This window comes from Sorghum bicolor, chromosome 10 (assembly GCF_000003195.3).
Source record: "Sorghum bicolor cultivar BTx623 chromosome 10, Sorghum_bicolor_NCBIv3, whole genome shotgun sequence".
NCBI classification, from domain to species: Eukaryota; Viridiplantae; Streptophyta; class Magnoliopsida; order Poales; family Poaceae; genus Sorghum; species Sorghum bicolor.
The window spans coordinates 51624006-51643118 of NC_012879.2; the positions used below are offsets into that span (position 1 = coordinate 51624006).

The 19113-nt window shown below is 51.5% G+C and overlaps 2 protein-coding genes across 2 annotated transcripts; both read left to right on the forward strand.

Moving 5' to 3' along the window:
- On the forward strand, window positions 1829-7583 carry LOC8065048 (aldehyde dehydrogenase family 2 member C4). Its single transcript, XM_021449018.1, has 5 exons — window positions 1829-2093; window positions 5535-6151; window positions 6243-6416; window positions 6537-6886; window positions 7019-7583. Exons 1-5 carry the CDS (start codon window positions 1943-1945, stop codon window positions 7290-7292), a joined length of 1566 nt encoding a protein of 521 aa, XP_021304693.1. The 5' UTR covers window positions 1829-1942; the 3' UTR covers window positions 7293-7583.
- Window positions 15736-16729, forward strand: LOC110431174. The gene is made up of 2 exons (XM_021449891.1): window positions 15736-16246; window positions 16692-16729. Exons 1-2 carry the CDS (start codon window positions 15736-15738, stop codon window positions 16727-16729), a joined length of 549 nt encoding a protein of 182 aa, XP_021305566.1.

Here is a 19113-nt window from a genome sequence, read left to right on the forward strand (position 1 = left end):
TATCTTTTTTATATAGTGCTACTAGGTAAAGTAATTTTGCATTTGTATTAGACCTAGTGACACGGTGAGGGAGCAAATGAAAAAAAATGTTTTGAAAAACAATTCAAAAATGCTAACGCAGCGCTAAATTGTTGGTTTTCATGTGGAACACATTTGGAGTTATCACACTTGCAGAATTGGTTCGAAACCACACTTGGTGATGCTATTTTTCCATTCACCGAAGTCCTTCATTCGTTGGTCACCACGCTTAGGGTACCGAAGCTCTCAATTAGTGCCCTACCTTTTAGCATGCACCGGATTGGCGGTGCCGAAGTTTAGGAACAGGGTCGACTAATAGCTCGCGAAGTCCAGTGTGGTCACCGAAATGTGACTCTAGAGGCAATGTTTTCTGAGCACTTGAGGAATTATACTAACTGAAGCTCTCCGATACTTTCACTAGAGATGCATTGGAGTGTTGGAATATTCCTACGGCTAGTTTTGTAGCCGTTCGAGAACTCCAGTATAAGCATTCAGCCACTCACGTGCTCACCGAAACTCTTTTCTGCGCAGTAAGCTTGCAATGGCTAATTTTTCATGTGACTCTATAAATGGAGCTTGTGGCTAGACATAGCTGCTCTCTTAGAGCAACTCCAAGAGAAGAGCTATCCATGTTATGTATTCTATATTTGGCTATTTTAGGAGAAAAAAGAGAATCCAACAGTTATTGTATTTGGTTTGCTAAAATAGCAAGCCATCTATCCCGGAGTTCTCGCATGGTAAATATAGCTTGCATGTCCCGCTAGCCATATGATTTGCCGTATTAGAAAAGACTGTTGGAGATTTTTGTTTTTTTTACATGATTTTCTATTTTAGAGGTTGGCTAAATCTTGAATTTAGCCATCCATTTTTATCAACTCTTTTGGAGTTGCTCTTAGACCCCTTGGCAATTGGATGTTAACTCCCTAACGGAAAAACGACATTAAGGGAGGAAAGAAAAAATTTAAAAGCTTGTATAGGAATCGCAGTGAACTTTTTTATGATAGATATACATACAGATTGGCATCTTTCCTGTTACGTTACATGGACTGTATTTTTGGTTTGCTCCAAAAAAAAAGTTAATGTCAAGGCTTTTTTTTAATGATAGAAGGACTCTCGATCAATCAGACTTGGTGGAGACCATATAAATATTTTTGAAAAAAAAATCTAAATTACTGCCTCCATAGAAAAGTTGTCCCGATAACCCATAAAGGAATTTTGTGTTCAATATTTGAATTTACCCCGCTCTGAATCTTTCGGTTGGTCCATTCTACCCCCTTCATATGATTTGCTTTTTTATCTCTTCTTGTACAAGTCGAGTTTTAATTTGAATTTGTTGTAAAATGATAGGAAAGATCAGAAATTATATTAGAAAAGAAAACAGTGTTATCACATATTCCCTATCAAAGTATGTGATAACACTGTTTGACACTGCAGCGAAGCGCGATTGTTCGTGCTAGGCTAAGAAAAAGGGGAAGAAAAGAAAACAACAATCCCCCACAGATAATGGGCCACGTACTGGGTGTGGGCCTTGGTCTTGGAGCGGCCTTTTCCTAGTTAAAGGCCAGGCCCGTAGCTCCTCTGCGTTGGCGATAGTACTAGTCGCGCTCGCGCCGCTCCATACGATCGGATGAAACTGCTCCACGCTCCTGCGTGTACAGGGTCAGCCGGTGTAGCACGGGATCGAACAGTGGTTGAATCGCTTCGAGGCCCATGCCCATTTTCTCCGCACCGTGTGATCACAGATTCACAGCACAGATTGACAGCGAGCGAGGTTGGTGGCAGGCAGAGGTCTTTCTTTTTATAAATCCCAGGAGACCGGCCCTCCTCCGCACAGGCTAGCACACAGCGAACACTCCCTCGCGACCCGAGAGAGCACGCAAAGCGGCGGGTAGCCAGAGACAAGAGGGCGGCGGCGGCTGCGGCCATGGGGAGCGAGAGCAATCGCGGCGGTGCGGCGGACCGGATGGTGGCGGAGGAGGAGGAGAAGAAGAAGCGCGGGGGGCGGCTGTTCGAGATGCCGGAGATCAGGTTCACCAAGCTCTTCATCAATGGCTGCTTCGTCGACGCCGCCTCAGGTACACCCAGCAGCACCCACTCGCTTCCTGCTTCGTATCGTCCCGTTGCAGCAATGCAATGCTGCTTGTGCAGCCCGCTCCGTTCGTCAGGAATGGTTACTTGTTTCCGATCTGGATCTCTGATTGATTGCTCCGACTCCGGTTCCGATTCCTGACACCCATATGGAAGTTTTTATTTTATTTTATTTTTTCCTTTTTAGTTTTCGAAAAGATTTATCCGACGACAGCTATGCATGCAAGTCGGTAACCACTGGCCAGCTAGTGCCTAGTAGCGATTAACAAGCTCCCTAAACGACGACGTCTGGTTTGATGCTCTACTACCTAGTATCAACAAGCTCTAACTAGCTGGCGAATTATTAGAAATTACGACACTGACTAACTAGGTTTAAAAAATTCGTCTTATCTATTTCTATGCGCAATTAATTTTTATTTTTATCTATATTTAATACTCCATGTATGCGTTTAAAAATTCAATGTGACTAGAAATCTTGAAAAAAATTTAAATTTTCAGATGAAAATAAACAAGGCCCGGCACGATATTGTCACGCTCTGGGGATCATCGGCGTGCATGTTCACGTGCTGCGGTTCCTCGGGACAGGACATTTTTTGGTTTTTTTTTTGTCACCTCAAATCATACCGATTTCCAGCACACAAATTTACTCTGTAAAACATGCATTCTGTTCTATGCGCCCGTCCGCGTGTATGCTGTGCACACCGGGCTGTACAGTTACACGACGCTTCACGGGACGGGGTAGGAGTAGTTTAGGACGACGGTTGGTTATTTTTATAAACTGTATTTTTTTTCAATTAACTGTATTTTTTATTATAAATTAATAGATACTATCCTAGCTATGGTTTTTTCATATCATCGAATAGGTTCTCGGTTCAACCACCGAGTAGGCTCTTGGTTCAACTCCTACAAATAAAAAAGCCTATATAAACAGTGATATATTAGCCTCAGTCAGAGGAGAGGAATGAAAAAGACAAGTAGTAAGTAATACTATCTGACCTTGGCCACTTGAAATTTTTTATTGTTTGTCTGAAGCAACGATCGGGATGGCAGTGGAACTTGCCTTGTTTAGGGGCTGTTTAGTTCCCTAAAGTTTTATAAATTTTTAAGATTTTCTATCAATTTTACGGTACATACATAAAACATTAAATATAGATAAAAATAAATTAATTATATAGTTCGTCTGTAATTTATGAAATAAATCTTTTAAGTCTAATTAATTTTTAATTAGATAATAATTTTTAAATTAAAAAATGCTACAGTAGTCAAACCAAAACTTTTCACCAACTAAACAGCCTCCTCGTCAAAAAACGTTTCACGCATCAGATTGAATCTTTGGATAAATGTTTAGAACATTAAAACTAATTCTACAATTTGTCTATAAATCACAAGATGAATCTTTTAAGTCTAATTAGTCTATGATTGCCAAGTAAGGCCTGGTTTAGTTCACAAAATTTTTTCAAGATTCTCTGTCACATCGAATCTCTAGACACATGCATAGAGCATTAAATATAGACGAAATAAAAATTAATTATACAGTTTGCCTATTGCGAGATGGATCTTTTAAGTCTAGTTAGTCCATGATCGGACAATATACTAACAAAAGTACTTCAGTAGACAAACCAAAAATTTTAATAAACTAAACAAGTCCTAAAACAAAAATAGTATTAGCTAGTAGCTAAATTGAAAAAAATGTCGAAGCGCCCCGGAGTTGTGTCGATGGCCACACTGCACATGCCCTAAACAAGGCCAGCGAAAAACGTGGCAAAGATACGGGAAGCTCGGGGAATCTCCGTACTGGACACCAGGGCCACATCCCACAGGGGTACGGGACGCCCATTTCTCATGCAGGGGTCCGCTGGGGAAACCCGTCCTGGCCTAGGGCCCACGTCCCGTGTTCTGGTGTCCGCCGTTTCGTCGGCGCCTGTGACATGACATCCGTGGTCTGGGGTTCGTGTGCTACTGTGCTTCACGTATCAGCTTTGCCGGGCTGTTGGTTGCTTCGGCCTTGTTTAGGTCCCGCTTGGCACGGCTCCACCTCACCAATGAAGCTGTTTTTAGAGCTTCAGCTCCATGAACAGCTCTATCGTGGAGCTGAAGCTATTTTGGTAAATCGTTTGGCAAAATAGCTCTTTTCTTGAAATGTGCTATCACATAATGCCATATAGGATGAGGTAAAGGCGGAAGAAGCCACTATTTTTGGCTCCTTCATACTCCAAAGCTTTGTGAGAGCATGTTTTTAGGGGCTTCATTGGTAGAGCTATTCTAATTTACCCTGTTTGGCACAAAACGGCTCCTGAAGCCGCTGAAGAAGCCGTGCCAAACAGAGCCTTAGATTACTCAAAAACAAAAAAAAATTCAAGATTTCTTTCGTAGAAATCGTATAGAAAATTAAATATAGATAAAAATAAAAACTAATTATATAAATTTTAGACATGAGATGAATTTTTTAAGGCTAGTTACTATATAACTAGACAATGTTTGTTAAATAAAAATAAAAGTACTATAATATCAAAATCAAAAAAAAAATATCTAAACAAGGGCTTCCATTCATCTCATGTGCAACCTAATCGATGCGGAAGTGCATGTAAAACGACGACGTATGATACGAGGCCGGTGCTGTGCTCTGCTTCTTGAAGCCTGAAGCCGGCTGCCTATCTCTGTTTTTGCGACTTGCGAGCTCAGGGACTCGCCGTTTGCTCGGGCCGCACAGAGCTTTTCCGTTAGAAAAAAAAAACTGACCACCGGTACGGTTTCATCTGTCCAATCGATTCCCTCCGTTAAAAAAAAAAGTTAATGTCAGTGTCTAAGTTTATTCTTTCATGAAATTATATTATATTTACAGTTTAATTAAAATTATAGAAAAAATGTCAATATCTATGATTCTAAATACTCTCTCTTTCAAATTATAATTCATTTGACTTTTTTTAACATAAGTTTGATCACTCGTTTTATTCAAAAAAAATTATGCAAACATAGTCAAATTAAATCATTCTCGAAGAACTTTTGTTAATAAAGCAAGTCAAATAAACTATAATTTAAAATGGATTTAGTAGATATGTTATAATAATATATATTTTATAAGTAATGTAATGATGTGTACTTTTATTATAATAACTATTTATAGATTCTTTTTGTATATTTGATAAACTTGAGATATTTTTAACTTAGTTCATCCCAAAATCTAAAAACTTTTCAAGATTCTCCATCACATCGAATTTTGTGGCACATGCATGGTATATGTTGTCTATAATTTGTGAGATGAATCTTTTAAGTCTAGTTAGTCTATGATTAGACAATAATTGACAAATATAAATGAAAGTACACTTTTTTTACCCAAGAACTGCACGTGTTTCTATTTATTCTTTTATAATGTATATGTATATTTACATACACCAAACTCTGTAACTTATTTATTCTTCACTGTTCAGGCCGGACGTTTGAGACGAGGGACCCGCGCACGGGGGACGTGATAGCCACCGTCGCCGAGGCTGACAAAGACGACGTGGACTCGGCAGTGAGGGCAGCCAGGGACGCCTTCGACCACGGCGAATGGCCACGCATGTCTGGATCCGAACGGGGGCGGATCATGGCGAGGTTCGCTGACCTGGTGGAGCAGCACGCGGACGAGCTGGCGGCGCTGGAGAGCCTGGACGCCGGGAAGCACCCGGCCATCACCAAGGCCGTCGACATCGGCAACGCGGCGGGCAGCCTGCGGTACTTCGCCGGCGCGGCGGACAAGATCCACGGCGAGACGCTCAAGATGCAGGCGCAGTTCCAGGGCTACACCCTCCGCGAGCCCCTGGGCGTCGCCGGGATCATCATCCCCTGGAACTTCCCCTCCACCATGTTCGCCATCAAGGTCGCCCCGGCCCTGGCCGCCGGCTGCGCCATGGTCGTCAAGCCCGCCGAGCAGACGCCGCTCAGCGCGCTCTTCTTCGCCCAGCTCGCCAAGCGGGCTGGAGTCCCCGATGGCGTCGTCAATGTCGTGCCAGGCTTCGGTCCGACGGCGGGAGCTGCACTCGCGTCTCACATGGACGTTGACATGGTATATGGTACTCTTTACACTGACAACAGCCGAACAGCTCCCTGCAGGTACAAGAGCTCGATCGCTTACAGAAGATGTTTCTGTTCTGCAGGTGACTTTCACTGGATCCACAGAGGTTGGGCGCCTCATAATGAAGGCCTCCGCGGAGAGCAACCTGAAGCCGGTTTACCTGGAGCTCGGCGGCAAGTCGCCGCTCATCATCTTCGACGACGCGGACGTCGACATGGCCGTCGAGCTCGCCGTCAGCGCTAACTTCTTCAACAAGGTGAATGACCGAACATGCATGCATGATGCGTTTCGTTCTTATATATTTCAGTGTTTATAGCCATACGTGAGCTTGAGCAAGTAACTGATGATCAAACGGGCGCGCGCGCGCATCGATCAGGGAGAAGCCTGCGTGGCGGCGAGCCGTGTGTACGTGCAGGAAGGCATGTACAGCAGATTCGAGGAGAAGTTGGCAGAGAGGATGAAGAGCTGGGTGGTGGGAGACCCTTTCAGTGACGCTCGTGCCAACCAGGGCCCTCAGGTGGACAAGGCGCAGTATGAGAGGGTGCTCAGCTACATCGACCATGGCAAGAGAGAAGGGGCCACTCTTCTGACCGGAGGAGGAAGACCAGCCGCCTGTGGTCACAAAGGCTACTACATTGAGCCCACGGTTTTCACCAACGTCACGGAGGACATGGTCATAGCCAAGGAGGAGATCTTCGGCCCTGTCATGTGCCTGATCAAGTTCAAGTGCGTAATAAAAATTATTGTTTAAACTTTAGACTAATTAGGCTCAATAGATTCACCTCTCAAATTACAGATGAATTGTGTAATTAATTATTTTTTATATCTATATTTAACTGATTGATTGATTTGGTGCAGGACGGTGGAGGAGGCGATCTGGAGGGCGAACGACAGTCGGTACGGGCTGGGCGCCGGGGTGGTGACGCGAGACGTGGACGTGGCGAACCGGGTGGTGAGGTCGGTGCGCGCCGGGGTGGTGTGGGTCAACTGCTACTTCGCCATGGGCAGCGACTGCCCCTTCGGCGGACGCAAGATGAGCGGGTTCGGCAAGGACGAAGGCATGCACGCGCTCGACAAGTACCTGGCCATCAAGTCCGTCGTCACCCCGCTGCGTGCCTCGCCATGGATGTGAATGTGACTGGATTTGTTGGACTGCTGCTGCCTGCCTGTGAACTGTCTGTGATCCATCTGGAGCGAGCCTCCCGGCCGGGTGGCTGCTGCCTCTCGTGTGCATGCCTTTGCTGCTCGCTAGCTCCCGACCCGGCCGGCCGGCCGTCGCTTTTAGTTTTGTTCGTGTGCGGCACAACGTTGTTACAAGTATTTATCAGAAAGAAAAAAAAACCGTTGTTACAAGTAGTAGACCTACAATAGCAGAGGTTAAAAGGTATTAATAATGAAGTAACAGATGATGTGTCCCACACTAGTCTATGCTGATAGAAATTGGCGTGTCACGTGCAGATTGTTTTCCCCCTGGAAAAGAGACACCCACGGGTACTGCTGGGTTCATATGCAGTTTTTTTTTTACAGTGGCTTCTGGGCTGAGCTGGGACCTGAGAGAGTGTTGCAATGAACGCTCTGCATCACCGTTTGTTTACTTATCTCGTCCAAGTGAGTTTGTGACGAGGGGTTACAGCCAGCCGTGCTGCAGCTAGCGGCTGTAAATCCCGCCCCCCTGGCTAGGCCTGCGGCATGTCTCCCGAGAAACGCTCGTGGCTTTCGTTTTTCTAGAACCAGGTCGTGCTCAAGCTTGCGCGAGCAATTTTGGGGGCGGCGAGAGGGCGGCCGGAAACTTCCGCCTGTCCTTGCCGCCGAAACTCATCGTCCTTATATAACGTCCCTCCCCCCCTCAGCCTTACATTACAATCTTTTCACCTTGTACTTGTGAGGCACTTGAGCATAAAATGTGATCAAAGTTGTGTGCGTGTTGTTCATAATTGTTATCAAACCATGGGAGACATTCCCAAGCAACAGCTCGAGGGATCTCCTCAGTGGATGGCTGGGATGGATGCATGGCTCCCATGGTTACATATATGCCCCCATAGTGTTGGTTTTCATGTCTCAGTTTCAATTATGTTCATGGAATGTTCATTAAGCTCCAAGTGCGAGGTGAAAAGATATGGCAACAAAAATCTGAGGCAATTAGTTTTGCAGAAACCAATCAGTTATGAAATCTATTCTTTTTCAAGACATATACTTATACTTCGTTTCAACTTGCTATTCTGAAGGGCTCTATTACTTGGTATGTGGTGTGTACCGTGATAAAAAAACTGGGGTTTATGAAACATGGGCAACCTATAGTAAACAGGTAACTGGTCACAAGAAAAACAGCTACAAAAAATTTCCTTCTAAGAGGCTGTTGCTTCATACTTGGAATACATGAGGTGTGAAGATACTGCCATGGATGACAGTGTTTTGTGCACGCATCCACCATTCCTCTTGTTGCCATTCCACAACCTGAAGAAAACCACATTGATTGGAGGAATCTTCTAATAGTTCTCCTAGTCATAGGTCTTGTCTCGCTGGTTCTTGCTCTTTGGTTTCTGTGATGTCTGCAGGACGATGATGACAGTTTCTGTGATGTCTGATACCTCTGATTTGCATCTGCAGCAACTCATGTAGAACTATGTTCAAGTGAACATGTCTAAGGCCTAAAGGATGACTGAAAGTCATGTTCTGTAAACCTTTCATTTGCTCGAATTATGCGTATTCTTTGCATTGGCACACTCCATCTTGGCCGAAATCAAATACCTTTCCATTGAGGTAGTTGGCGTGGTAGTTGATTGCAGATCAGGCTTTGGAGGAGAATCAAACTAGGACTCTGCTCGGTCACCCTCTTTTCCTCAAATGCAATCAAACAGTAGGCTTGTGCCGTGGTGGCGAGGCCATGGCTGGCTCTGCTCAGTTTGGATATCAAACGCGCCCAATGTGTACCGAACAGGCCCGATCGAGAACCTCGATCTTTGTTTAATCATCTTCCATCCATCGAGAACCTCGATCCCACAACCTAGATGAGTTCGGGCCTGGCCTAGTACCACCCCCTCGGCATTCCATAGTCGCCGTACAGTATGTATAAAGACTAAGACCTTGTTGGCCTTGTTTAGTTCACAAAAATTTTCAAGATTCTCCGTCACATCGAATCTTTGGTCGCATGCATGGAGCATTAAATATAAACAAAAATAAAAAATAATTGCACAGTTTATCTGTAATTTATGAGATGAATCTTTTGAGCCTAGTTACTCCGTGATTGGATAATGTTTGTCAAATAAAAATGAAAGTGCTACAGTAGCCAAAAACCAAAAATTTTTCAAACTAAACAAGGCCAAAAAAAATTACAAAATTTTTCATGTCACATCAAATATCGTGGCATATGCATGGAGTATAAAATATAGATAAAAGTGTTGGGTACCATAATAAGGGATACCCAAACCAGAGCAATCAAAAAAGCAAAAAAAACATACTAACCACAATCATCAGGGTAGGGGCCCCAGTGCATCCAACTCGTCCGACCCCTCAGGGCCTCGGACGAAAGTTCCGACTCGCCCGACCCCTCAGGGCCTCGGACGCAAGTTCCGACTCGCCCGACCCCTCAGAGCCTCGGACGCAGGTTCCGACTCGCCCGACCCCTCAGGGCCTCGGACGAAAGTTCCGACTCGCCCGACCCCTCAGGGCCTCGGACGCAAGTTCCGACTCGCCCGACCCCGTCCAGGCTCGGGCGCCGGACCCCACTCCGCCTGGGCAGCAAGATTTCCACCGCACGGCGCCCGTACCTATGACATGACAGACGCGATGGCTTCCATACCGCAGCAGGGCAAGGCGACAACTATTCCAACCACCCAGGGCACTGCAGCATCACCTTTTTCACTGTGTGCCCTTACCTCTTTCACTGTGGCATACTGCCGCACAGTAGAAAGGGAATGGGAGAGGTAAATCAGCACCACTATTTGGGGTCTTTTCCCACTATTGACAAGATGTGAAGCAGTGCTGGCGATCCGACCCCCGCGACCCCTACAGGGCTCGTTAACCCTCTACAGGAACAGCCATGCTGTCAACCATCCCTCAAGGACGAGATGGACCAGCTCCAACGGGGTCGGGACTGTGGTTTCACCATTCCACCCAGGGAAATCAACTCATGTAAATCTTTGTCTCCCCTTGAGGCTATAAAAGGGGAGCCAAGACTCAGAGCTAGGAGAGAGTTCAGGAAGTTCACACGCACACAACACTCTTTCTCAGAGCAGCAACCCGCACTCTGTCCACCACCAAGCTGAGACCTGGGACTTAGCCCTCGCTCGCAACCTGCTTGTACCCCCTACCACAAGCACCTTTGGGTGCAAGGTTATACAGAACCACCGATCGCACTGGACGTAGGGCATTCTTGGCCCGAACCAGTATAAACCCTCTGTGTCTCACTTGCATCACCATCCAAGCTTGGTCAGTCACGCAGACTTATACTTGTTAGTGCCTAGACCACGAGTCTAAACGCCGACAGTTGGCGCGCCAGGTAGGGGCCTTCTGTGTGACATTCACCTGTCCCTACTGGGAAGGTTTGGATGGCAGACGGATTTCGCCCGCTCCGCCGCGGCACCATCATGATGTTCGGAAGTTTGGAGTTCATGCCCCTCGGTTCCGGCTACGACATGGTCCTCCTCCTGCCACGTGGTGACGTCGAGCCTGCTCCCGAGCCGATCCCACCACAGTCCGAGCGTGGGCACCGTTCGGGACACCGTACGGGGGGCGCTCGGCGGGGACGTCAGAGATCTAGGATCTCCGATCCCACCACTGAGGCTAGGATCCGTCCGGTCCTCTCCCCGCATATTCCTCACCAGGTCGCCCGCTCCTCCGGCCCGACAGGCGCTAGAGGAAGGGCTCGCGGGGCATCAGGCTCCGCCCCCAGGACCAACAGAGGATCATCGCGGCCACCCGTCCCACCTCGTTCGAAGGGGAAGGCACGGCCCGCGCCCGTCCCCCGCAAGGGGGACAAAGGGGCCTCAACATCTGTTCCTCCTCCACCCATGGGTAAAGGAGCAACAGCGGCACCTCCCGAGTTACCTTTTGGGCTCAGGAACGCCGCCACCACCTACGCCTCTTTCGTGAGCACTTCATTAAGTGCGTATGCGGAACTTCCGGGGCACCACTTGAGGTCTACTCTGGACCTCGTTTCCACACCGCCCGTTTCATCATACCCAGAGGACCTCACCTCGGGCGACGACGAGTGGGCTGGCGCTGATTTCTCCGGGTGTGGCGACCCGGAGACCTTCATGCGCTTCTTGGAGGCCAGCAACTATTGTCTCGGCTACTCCGACTCCGACGACGGAAGCTACGACCCGTCACGAGAGTGCTTCAACTTAGAAGTCGGAGACACGGCGCATAACGCCCAGGGGGACGCAGGGCCCTCTAGGCAAGAGAACGCAACTCCACCTCCCAATCCAACTCCCGGAACGAATCTTGGAGCCCGTGGGGTAGCATCTGCCCCCGCTGGGGGACACCGTCCTGACCTCGCACAGCTCGATGAGCTGGTGGCCAGGCTCGAAGAAGAACGCACACGCCTCCGCCAACTCCGCGAGGCCCTGGTCCGAGAGCCGGCTGGCCGCGGAGACGGCGGTGAGGCTAGGCGCCGCGCCCGAGACGTCAACCGCCGCATCGTCGAGGATACAGGGGGTGACGCCCCAGTCTTCAGCACGGCCAGCCAGAATGTGATGGCCGCCGCGCTCCTCCTTAGGGCGATGCCCGAGCCTTCGACTCTTGAGGGAAGGAGAGTGCGCCAGGGGCTGCGTGGCCTCCTGGAGCAGGCTGTGGTGCAGAACGCGGAAAGTTCTGCCTCACAATCCCATATCACGAGACGTCGTGGGGACCGACCCCCTCCTAACAAGGCACCAACGATACAGGGTCCGCCACCCCCTAACCCACAAGGGGGCAACAGGGCCCCGTCAGTACACGAGCGTGTCGGAGCTGATGCGGACGCACGGGCCACCCTCGAGGCCAGGCGACGTGACAAGGACGAGGCCGAGTCCCGACGTTACCGACCGCGCCGAGGCGGGAGGTACGACCTCGATCACGACCGAAGCACGTCACCAGAGCCTCCGGGTCCCCGCGTCTTCAGCGAGGCCATACGCAGGGCCAAGTTCCCTGCGCGATTCCGACAGCCCGCCAACCTCGTCAAGTACTCAGGAGAAACTAACCCCGAGCTCTGGCTGGCGGATTACCGCCTGGCATGCCAGCTGGGCGGAGCGGATGACGACCTGCTCATCATCCGCAACATCCCACTGCATCTGGCCGACACGGCCAGGGCGTGGCTTGAGCACCTTCCTGAGCGCATGATCCACGACTGGGCCGACCTGGTGAGGATCTTCGTTGGGAACTTCCAGGGCACGTACGTGCGCCCTGGGAACTCCTGGGACCTCAGGAGTTGCCGGCAGAAGCCCGATGAGTCCCTCCGAGATTTCATCAGGCGATTCTCCAAGCAGTGCACCGAGCTCCCCAACATCACGGACTCCGACGTCATCGGAGCCTTCATTTCTGGCACCACTTGCAAAGAGCTCGTACACGAGCTCGGACGCAAGACCCCTACGAGCACCAGCCAGTTGCTCGACATCGCCACCAACTTTGCCTCAGGCGAAGAAGCAGTTGGCGCCATTTTCTCCGACAGCACAGCCAAAGGGAAACAGAAGGCTGAGGCCGCCGAGGCCTCGGGATCGCGCGACCCCAAAAAGAAGAAGAAGGGCCGCAAGGGGTGGCAGGGACAGTCGGACGACAACCTGGTCGCCGCGGCAGATCGCAAGAACCCCAAGCGGGCTCCCGCTGGCCCCGGTCTCTTCGACGAAATGTTGAAGAAGCCGTGCCCCTATCACAGGGGGCCAACCAAACACACCCTTGAGGAGTGCACCGTCCTCCGTCGGTACTACACCGACATCGTCACCAAGGAGAGTGCCGAAGAGCCTCCCAAGGACAACGATGTCCAGGGGGAGGATTTCCCCAAGGTCAAGAACTGCCTTCTGATCTTTGGGGGACGAGCGGCATGCCTCACTGCGAGTCAGAGGAAGCACGAACTCTGAGAAGTTTGCGCAGTCAGCACGGCCGCGCCCTCGTACCTCAAATGGTCCGAGAGCGCGATCACGTTCGACAGACATGATCACCCGGATCGGATTCCCAATCCCGGGAGCTATCCTCTGATCGTCGACCCCATCATCGCCGAGACCCGTCTCACTAAGGTGCTGATGGATGGAGGCAGCGACCTCAACATCCTCTACGCCGAGACTCTGGCCCTCATGGGGATCAGCAAGTCCCGGCTGAGGAACGACACCGCGCCATTCCACGGAGTGGTGCCGGGGCATCGTGCCCACCCCCTCGGACAGATCGATCTGTCCGTCTGCTTCGGGACCCCCGACAACTTTAGACGGGAAGTCCTCACCTTCGACGTGGTCGGGTTCCCAGGGACCTACCACGCGATCCTGGGACGACCATGCTACGCCAAGTTCATGGCCGTCCCCAACTATACCTACCTCAAGCTCAAGATGCCAGGGCCAAAGGGCATCATCACCGTCAGCACAACCAGCCAGCACGCCTACCAGTGCGACGTCAAGTGCGTCGAGCAGGCCGAGGCTCTGGCAGAGTCTCTGGCCATCCTCACTGGCCTCGGCGACTGTGACCAGGACGTCCCCGACCCCAAACGTCACGCCGGGAGCTTCGAGCCGGCGGAGGAAACTAAGCTGGTCTTCCTCGACCTCGGAACCTCTGAGGGCAAGGCGTTGAGGATCAGCTCCAGCCTCGACCCCAAATAGGAAGTGGTGCTCGTCGACTTTCTCCGCGCAAACGCTGACATATTTGCGTGGAGTCCCTCGGACATGCCTGGAATACCGAGGGAAGTCGTCGAGCACTCCTTGGACATCCGAGCCGGCTCCAAGCCCGTGAAGCAACGCCTGCGCCGATTCGACGAGGAGAAGCGTCGGGCCATCGGGGAGGAGATCCACAAGCTGCTGGCGGCCGGATTCATCAAGGAGGTATTCCATCCCGAGTGGTTAGCCAACCCCGTGCTAGTTAAAAATAAAAATGGGAAGTGGAGGATGTGTGTAGACTATACTGGTTTAAATAAAGCATGTCCAAAGAATCCCTTTCCATTACCTCGTATTGATCAGATAGTTGACTCTACCGCGGGATGTGAAATTTTGTCTTTTCTTGATGCTTATTCCGGCTACCACCAAATCAAGATGAAAGAGTCCGACCAGCTCGCAACTTCATTCATCACCCCTTTCGGAATGTATTGCTACGTAACCATGCCTTTTGGGCTCAAGAACGCGGGGGCCACTTACCAACGATGTATGCTTCAGGTTTTTGGGAACCTTATAGGCAAAACGGTAGAGGCTTACGTAGACGACATTGTCGTCAAATCCAGGAGGGCAAGCGGCCTAGTTGCCGACCTGGAGGAAACATTCCGATGCCTTAGGACAAAAGGGATCAGACTCAACCCCGAAAAGTGCGTTTTCGGGGTCCCCCGAGGCATGCTCCTCGGGTTTATTGTGTCTGAGCGGGGGATCGAGGCCAACCTAGAAAAGGTCTCGGCCATCGCAAACATGGGCCCGATTCGTAACCTAAATGGAGTACAGAGGGTAATGGGATGTCTAGCCTCCCTAAGCCGTTTCATTTCTCGCCTCGGGGAAAAAGGGCTGCCTCTGTATAGGTTACTTAGGAAATCTGAGCACTTTTCCTGGACCCCCGAGGCCCAGGAAGCCTTTGACAAACTCAAGGCTCTGCTCACCAACCCTCCCATCCTGGTGCCCCCCGCCGAGGGGGAGCCACTTCTTCTTTACGTCGCAGCCACCGATCAGGTGGCCAGCGCAGCTATCATGGTCGAGAGGAAGGAGGAAGGGCACGCCCTGCCGGTCCAAAGGCCGGTGTACTTCATCAGTGAAGTGCTCTCCGACACAAAGACCCGATACCCCCAGATCCAAAAATTACTCTACGCAGTGGTTCTAGCCCGACGCAAGCTCCGCCATTACTTTGAATCTCACCCGGTCTCAGTGGTCTCATCCTTCCCTTTGGGAGAAGTGATTCAGAACCGAGAAGCCAACGGAAGGGTTGCTAAATGGGCCATATAGCTCATGGGCGATGGGATCACCTATGAGCCTCGCAGAGCCATAAAGTCCTAGGTCCTGGCTGACTTTGTGGCAGAGTGGACTGGGACTCAGCTCCCACCACCACAGATCCAGCACGAGTGCTGGACCATGTACTTCGACGGGTCCTTGATGAAAACTGGGGCCGGTGCGGGCCTTGTCTTCATCTCACCCCTCGGGGTAAGGATGCGATACGCAATCCGGCTCCATTTCCCTGCTTCAAACAATGCAGCAGAGTACGAGGCCCTTGTTAACGGTCTCCACATCGCGATCGAGCTTGGGATCAAACGGCTCGACGCCCGAGGCGATTCCAGACTCGTCATCGATCAAGTCATGAAAGAGTCTGGCTGCCATGACCCCAAGATGGACGCGTACTGCAAAGCGGTCCGACGGTTGGAAGAAAAGTTCGACGGCCTCGAACTTAACCACGTGTTAAGGAAGTATAATGAGGCCGCCGACACGCTCGCCAAGATGGCATCCGAGCGGGCCACAGTCCCCCCGGATGTCTTCGTCAGCGACCTCTACAAACCTTCCGTCGACCACAAGGACGACGGGGGGTCGGACGAACCCCCAAGCAAACAGAGATCCGACCCCAAAGACGTTGCCGCTCAAGAACAGGAAGCCATGGACATCGAGCCAGAGCCACCTGCATCTGACGACTCGCCCGACTGGCGCTACCCTTTGCTTCAACGCCTGGTCGACGGCATTTTGCCCCCGGACCAGGCTGAGGCAAAGCGCGTGGCCCGTCGTGCCAAGACCTTCGTCCTCCTCGATGGGGAGATGTACAAGCGAAGCCCATTGGGCGTCCTCATGCGTTGCATCCCACGTCAGGAAGGAGTCAAGCTCCTGCAAGACATACACTCGGGGGTTTGTGGCCATCACTCCGCACCTCGGACATTGGTAGGAAATGCCTTCCGACAAGGCTTCTACTGGTCCACCGCCGTGGCCGACGCCACGGACATCGTGCGGACCTGTGAGGGATGTCAGTTTTACGCTCGGCAGATACATCTACCTGCTCAGGCTCTGCAGACGATCCCCATCACCTGGCCTTTCGCTGTCTGGGGCCTCGACCTGGTCGGGCCCCTGCAGAAAGCACCCGGGGGCTTCACCCACTTGCTTGTCGCAATCGACAAGTTCTCCAAGTGGATCGAGGTCCGACCCATCACAAGGATCAAGGCCGAACAGGCGGTATTGTTCTTCACGGATATCATCCATCGATTTGGAGTGCCGAACTCCATAATCACCGACAACGGCACACAGTTCACCGGGCGAAAGTTCCTGCAGTTCTGCGACAGACACCACATACGTGTGGACTGGGCGGCAGTGGCTCACCCCAAGACCAATGGTCAAGTGGAGCGTGCCAATGGCATGATCCTCCAGGGCCTGAAGCCCAGGATCTTCAACCGTCTGAACAAGTTTGGGAAAAGGTGGCTCAAACAGCTACCGGCCGTCGTCTGGAGTCTGAGAACCTCCCGAAGCCGAGCCACGGGCTTCACCCCGTTCTTCATGGTCTATGGGTCGGAAGCCGTCCTCCCCACTGACCTGGAGTACGGGTCCCCAAGGGTACAAGCCTATGACGAAAATAACGGCAAAACGTTCCAAGAAGACGCGCTGGACCAGCTCGACGAAGCCAGAGACGTAGCCCTCCTACACTCCGCCAAGTACCAACAGGCCCTTCGCCGATACCATGCGCGACGGATCCGAGGCCGAGCCTTTCAAGTCGGCGACTTGGTGCTAAGGCTCAGACAGAGCAACAAGGGTCGTCACAAGTTCACACCCCCCTGGGAAGGACCCTTCGTCATCGCCGAAGTCCTCCGACCCGGGACCTACAAGCTCGCCAATGCAGCAGGGGAGGTCTTCAAAAACACATGGAACATAGAACAGCTACGTCGATTTTTCCCTTAGAACTTTGTAAAAATTTCTTTGTTCATTCATTACCTTCAAGGAATAAATCAAAGTTTAAGTTATCAGACAGCCTCGGACCTGCCAACCAGAGTCCGAGCCTCCCTCGAGGGCTACATGGGGGGGACCCCCTATGTCGACTCCGAACCTTTTTCTTTTTTCGCGCAAGTTAAAAGAACCCCGACCCAAGGTCTTCCTCCTCCTTTCTAAAAAGACTCAAGAAACCGAAAATCCGTCCCCTAAATCCTAAGGTATGAGCCCGAGGAAGGATCTGCGCTCACGAGCAAAGACCGCCTCTACTCACCTTAGATTCGGGGAACGAATTCGGACTTCCAAGAGTTACTAAGGAAAAAGGAAAAGCACTTAGGCTCGGAGACTCTGGCTAGCGCAAAAACTCTAAGTAGCTCACCCGACCTCGCGCTGCCGAGGTCGGATCGGCATAAAGAAAAAGAAAATAAGACACTTAGGGAAAAAGCTCAAAAAGAGCAGTTATACAAATATCTACATTTGACGTTAACATTGTATATATATTACAAAGGCCCACCGGCCTCGACACCCACAAAAAGAAAAAAAAACTAAGGGTCCTACTGCCCTATTTCCCCAGGTCCTCGAGCCTCGAGGGGCGGAAGCTCCACCTCGTCGTCGAAGAAGGCGGCCAAGGCATCTCCGGGGGCAGCCGCGGCGTCCTCGAGCCTCTGCACCTCCTCCTGGGCCTCTGTCTCATCATCTGGGAGAACATAGCCAAGCCCCTCGCACGCCGAGGTGACCACGGCTTCAAGAGCCGAGCGGTCCGAAGCCTCGGCGTCAAGGGACTTCTGCAGGCCCTCGGCAGCAGAGGTTGCCTCGACCACCTTCCTCTCTAACTCTGTCGAAAAACAGAGTAAGAAACAAAAAGTCAGGAAAAGCTAACTCAAAAGTATAAAGGAGTCCAAGGTAAAGGGCGCGGGTCTTACCCTCGGCACGCTTCTCGTGCTCCGCCGAGCTTTGATGCCAGCGGGCCACCTGGCTCAGAGCCCCGGATAGGTCGGTCTGAGCCTGGTTCAAGGCAAGGTCTCTTTCGGCGAGCAAAGCTTCAAGCCGAGCAACCTCACCCTTATACCCCTCAGCCGCCGCCTTCTGCGCCTCGGATTCCCGGGCAAGGGCCCCAATCCTCTCCTCCAGGGGGGCGACCTTGTCCCGGGCTTCCCGAGCCTCGGCGGCCAGTGCCGAGCACTTCTGCCGAAGCTCGGCAGAAACCTCGCACTCCCTCGCGAGCTCCCCCTCTGCCGCCTCCCTGGCAGCCCTCTCGTTCTCAAAGGACGCCCGAGCATCCCTTTCCCGACGGAGAAATACTGATTTCTCCAGGGAGGTGGCCTTGAGCGCCTACAAGATCGGAGGTCACACAGGGAGTTGATATTGCAAAGTAAGGACAAAACTACTTCATAACACGGGTAAAAATCTTACCTGAGCCAAGTTAAAAATGTCACGGCCCACGAGCTGAGAAGCTCTGTTCAGGGCCTCGATACCAGCGCGCCCACATGCGTCCAGACCCTGCCAGAGGTAATTCTCTGAGGGTCATCCAGAACGAATCTGGCTCCCCCCTCGGCATCGCCGAGGTTGGGCCAGATTACGGGGCTCTTACCCCATCCGACATCTCCCTCTCCCGCCGCGGGGGCCTCGGGCGCCGCGCTGGACGCCACGATGGCCCGACCTTCCTCAGCATGTTCAGGCCGGGCCGCACCTCCCAGGTCATCATCCTCCGGTCCTTGGGGCTTCGACGCCCCCGTGTCCTGCCCCTGGTGCCGCCCTCTCTCCCCGTAGCCCGGCGGCGGCGGCGACGCGGGCCTAGCCGACCCAGGAGTCGAATGAGCCCCCCTCTTCATGGCTTTCAGGGGGGCCAGCGCCACCGAAGGCGCCTTTTGCTTACGGCTGGGGGAACAACATCAAGTTAGAAGAAAGAGAAAAACA

Excerpts from the sequence above, each read along its gene's own strand:
- LOC8065048 (XM_021449018.1), top strand. The coding sequence starts at position 1,943 with ATGGGGAGCGAGAGCAATCGCGGCGGTGCGGCGGACCGGATGGTGGCG. Across the intron at positions 2,094-5,534 it reads CTTCGTCGACGCCGCCTCAG|GCCGGACGTTTGAGACGAGG; the intron begins GTACACCCAGCA and ends TTCACTGTTCAG. Across the intron at positions 6,417-6,536 it reads GCGCTAACTTCTTCAACAAG|GGAGAAGCCTGCGTGGCGGC; the intron begins GTGAATGACCGA and ends CGCATCGATCAG.
- LOC110431174 (XM_021449891.1), top strand. The coding sequence starts at position 15,736 with ATGGCATCCGAGCGGGCCACAGTCCCCCCGGATGTCTTCGTCAGCGAC. Across the intron at positions 16,247-16,691 it reads CGTGCGGACCTGTGAGGGAT|GTGGCTCAAACAGCTACCGG; the intron begins GTCAGTTTTACG and ends GTTTGGGAAAAG.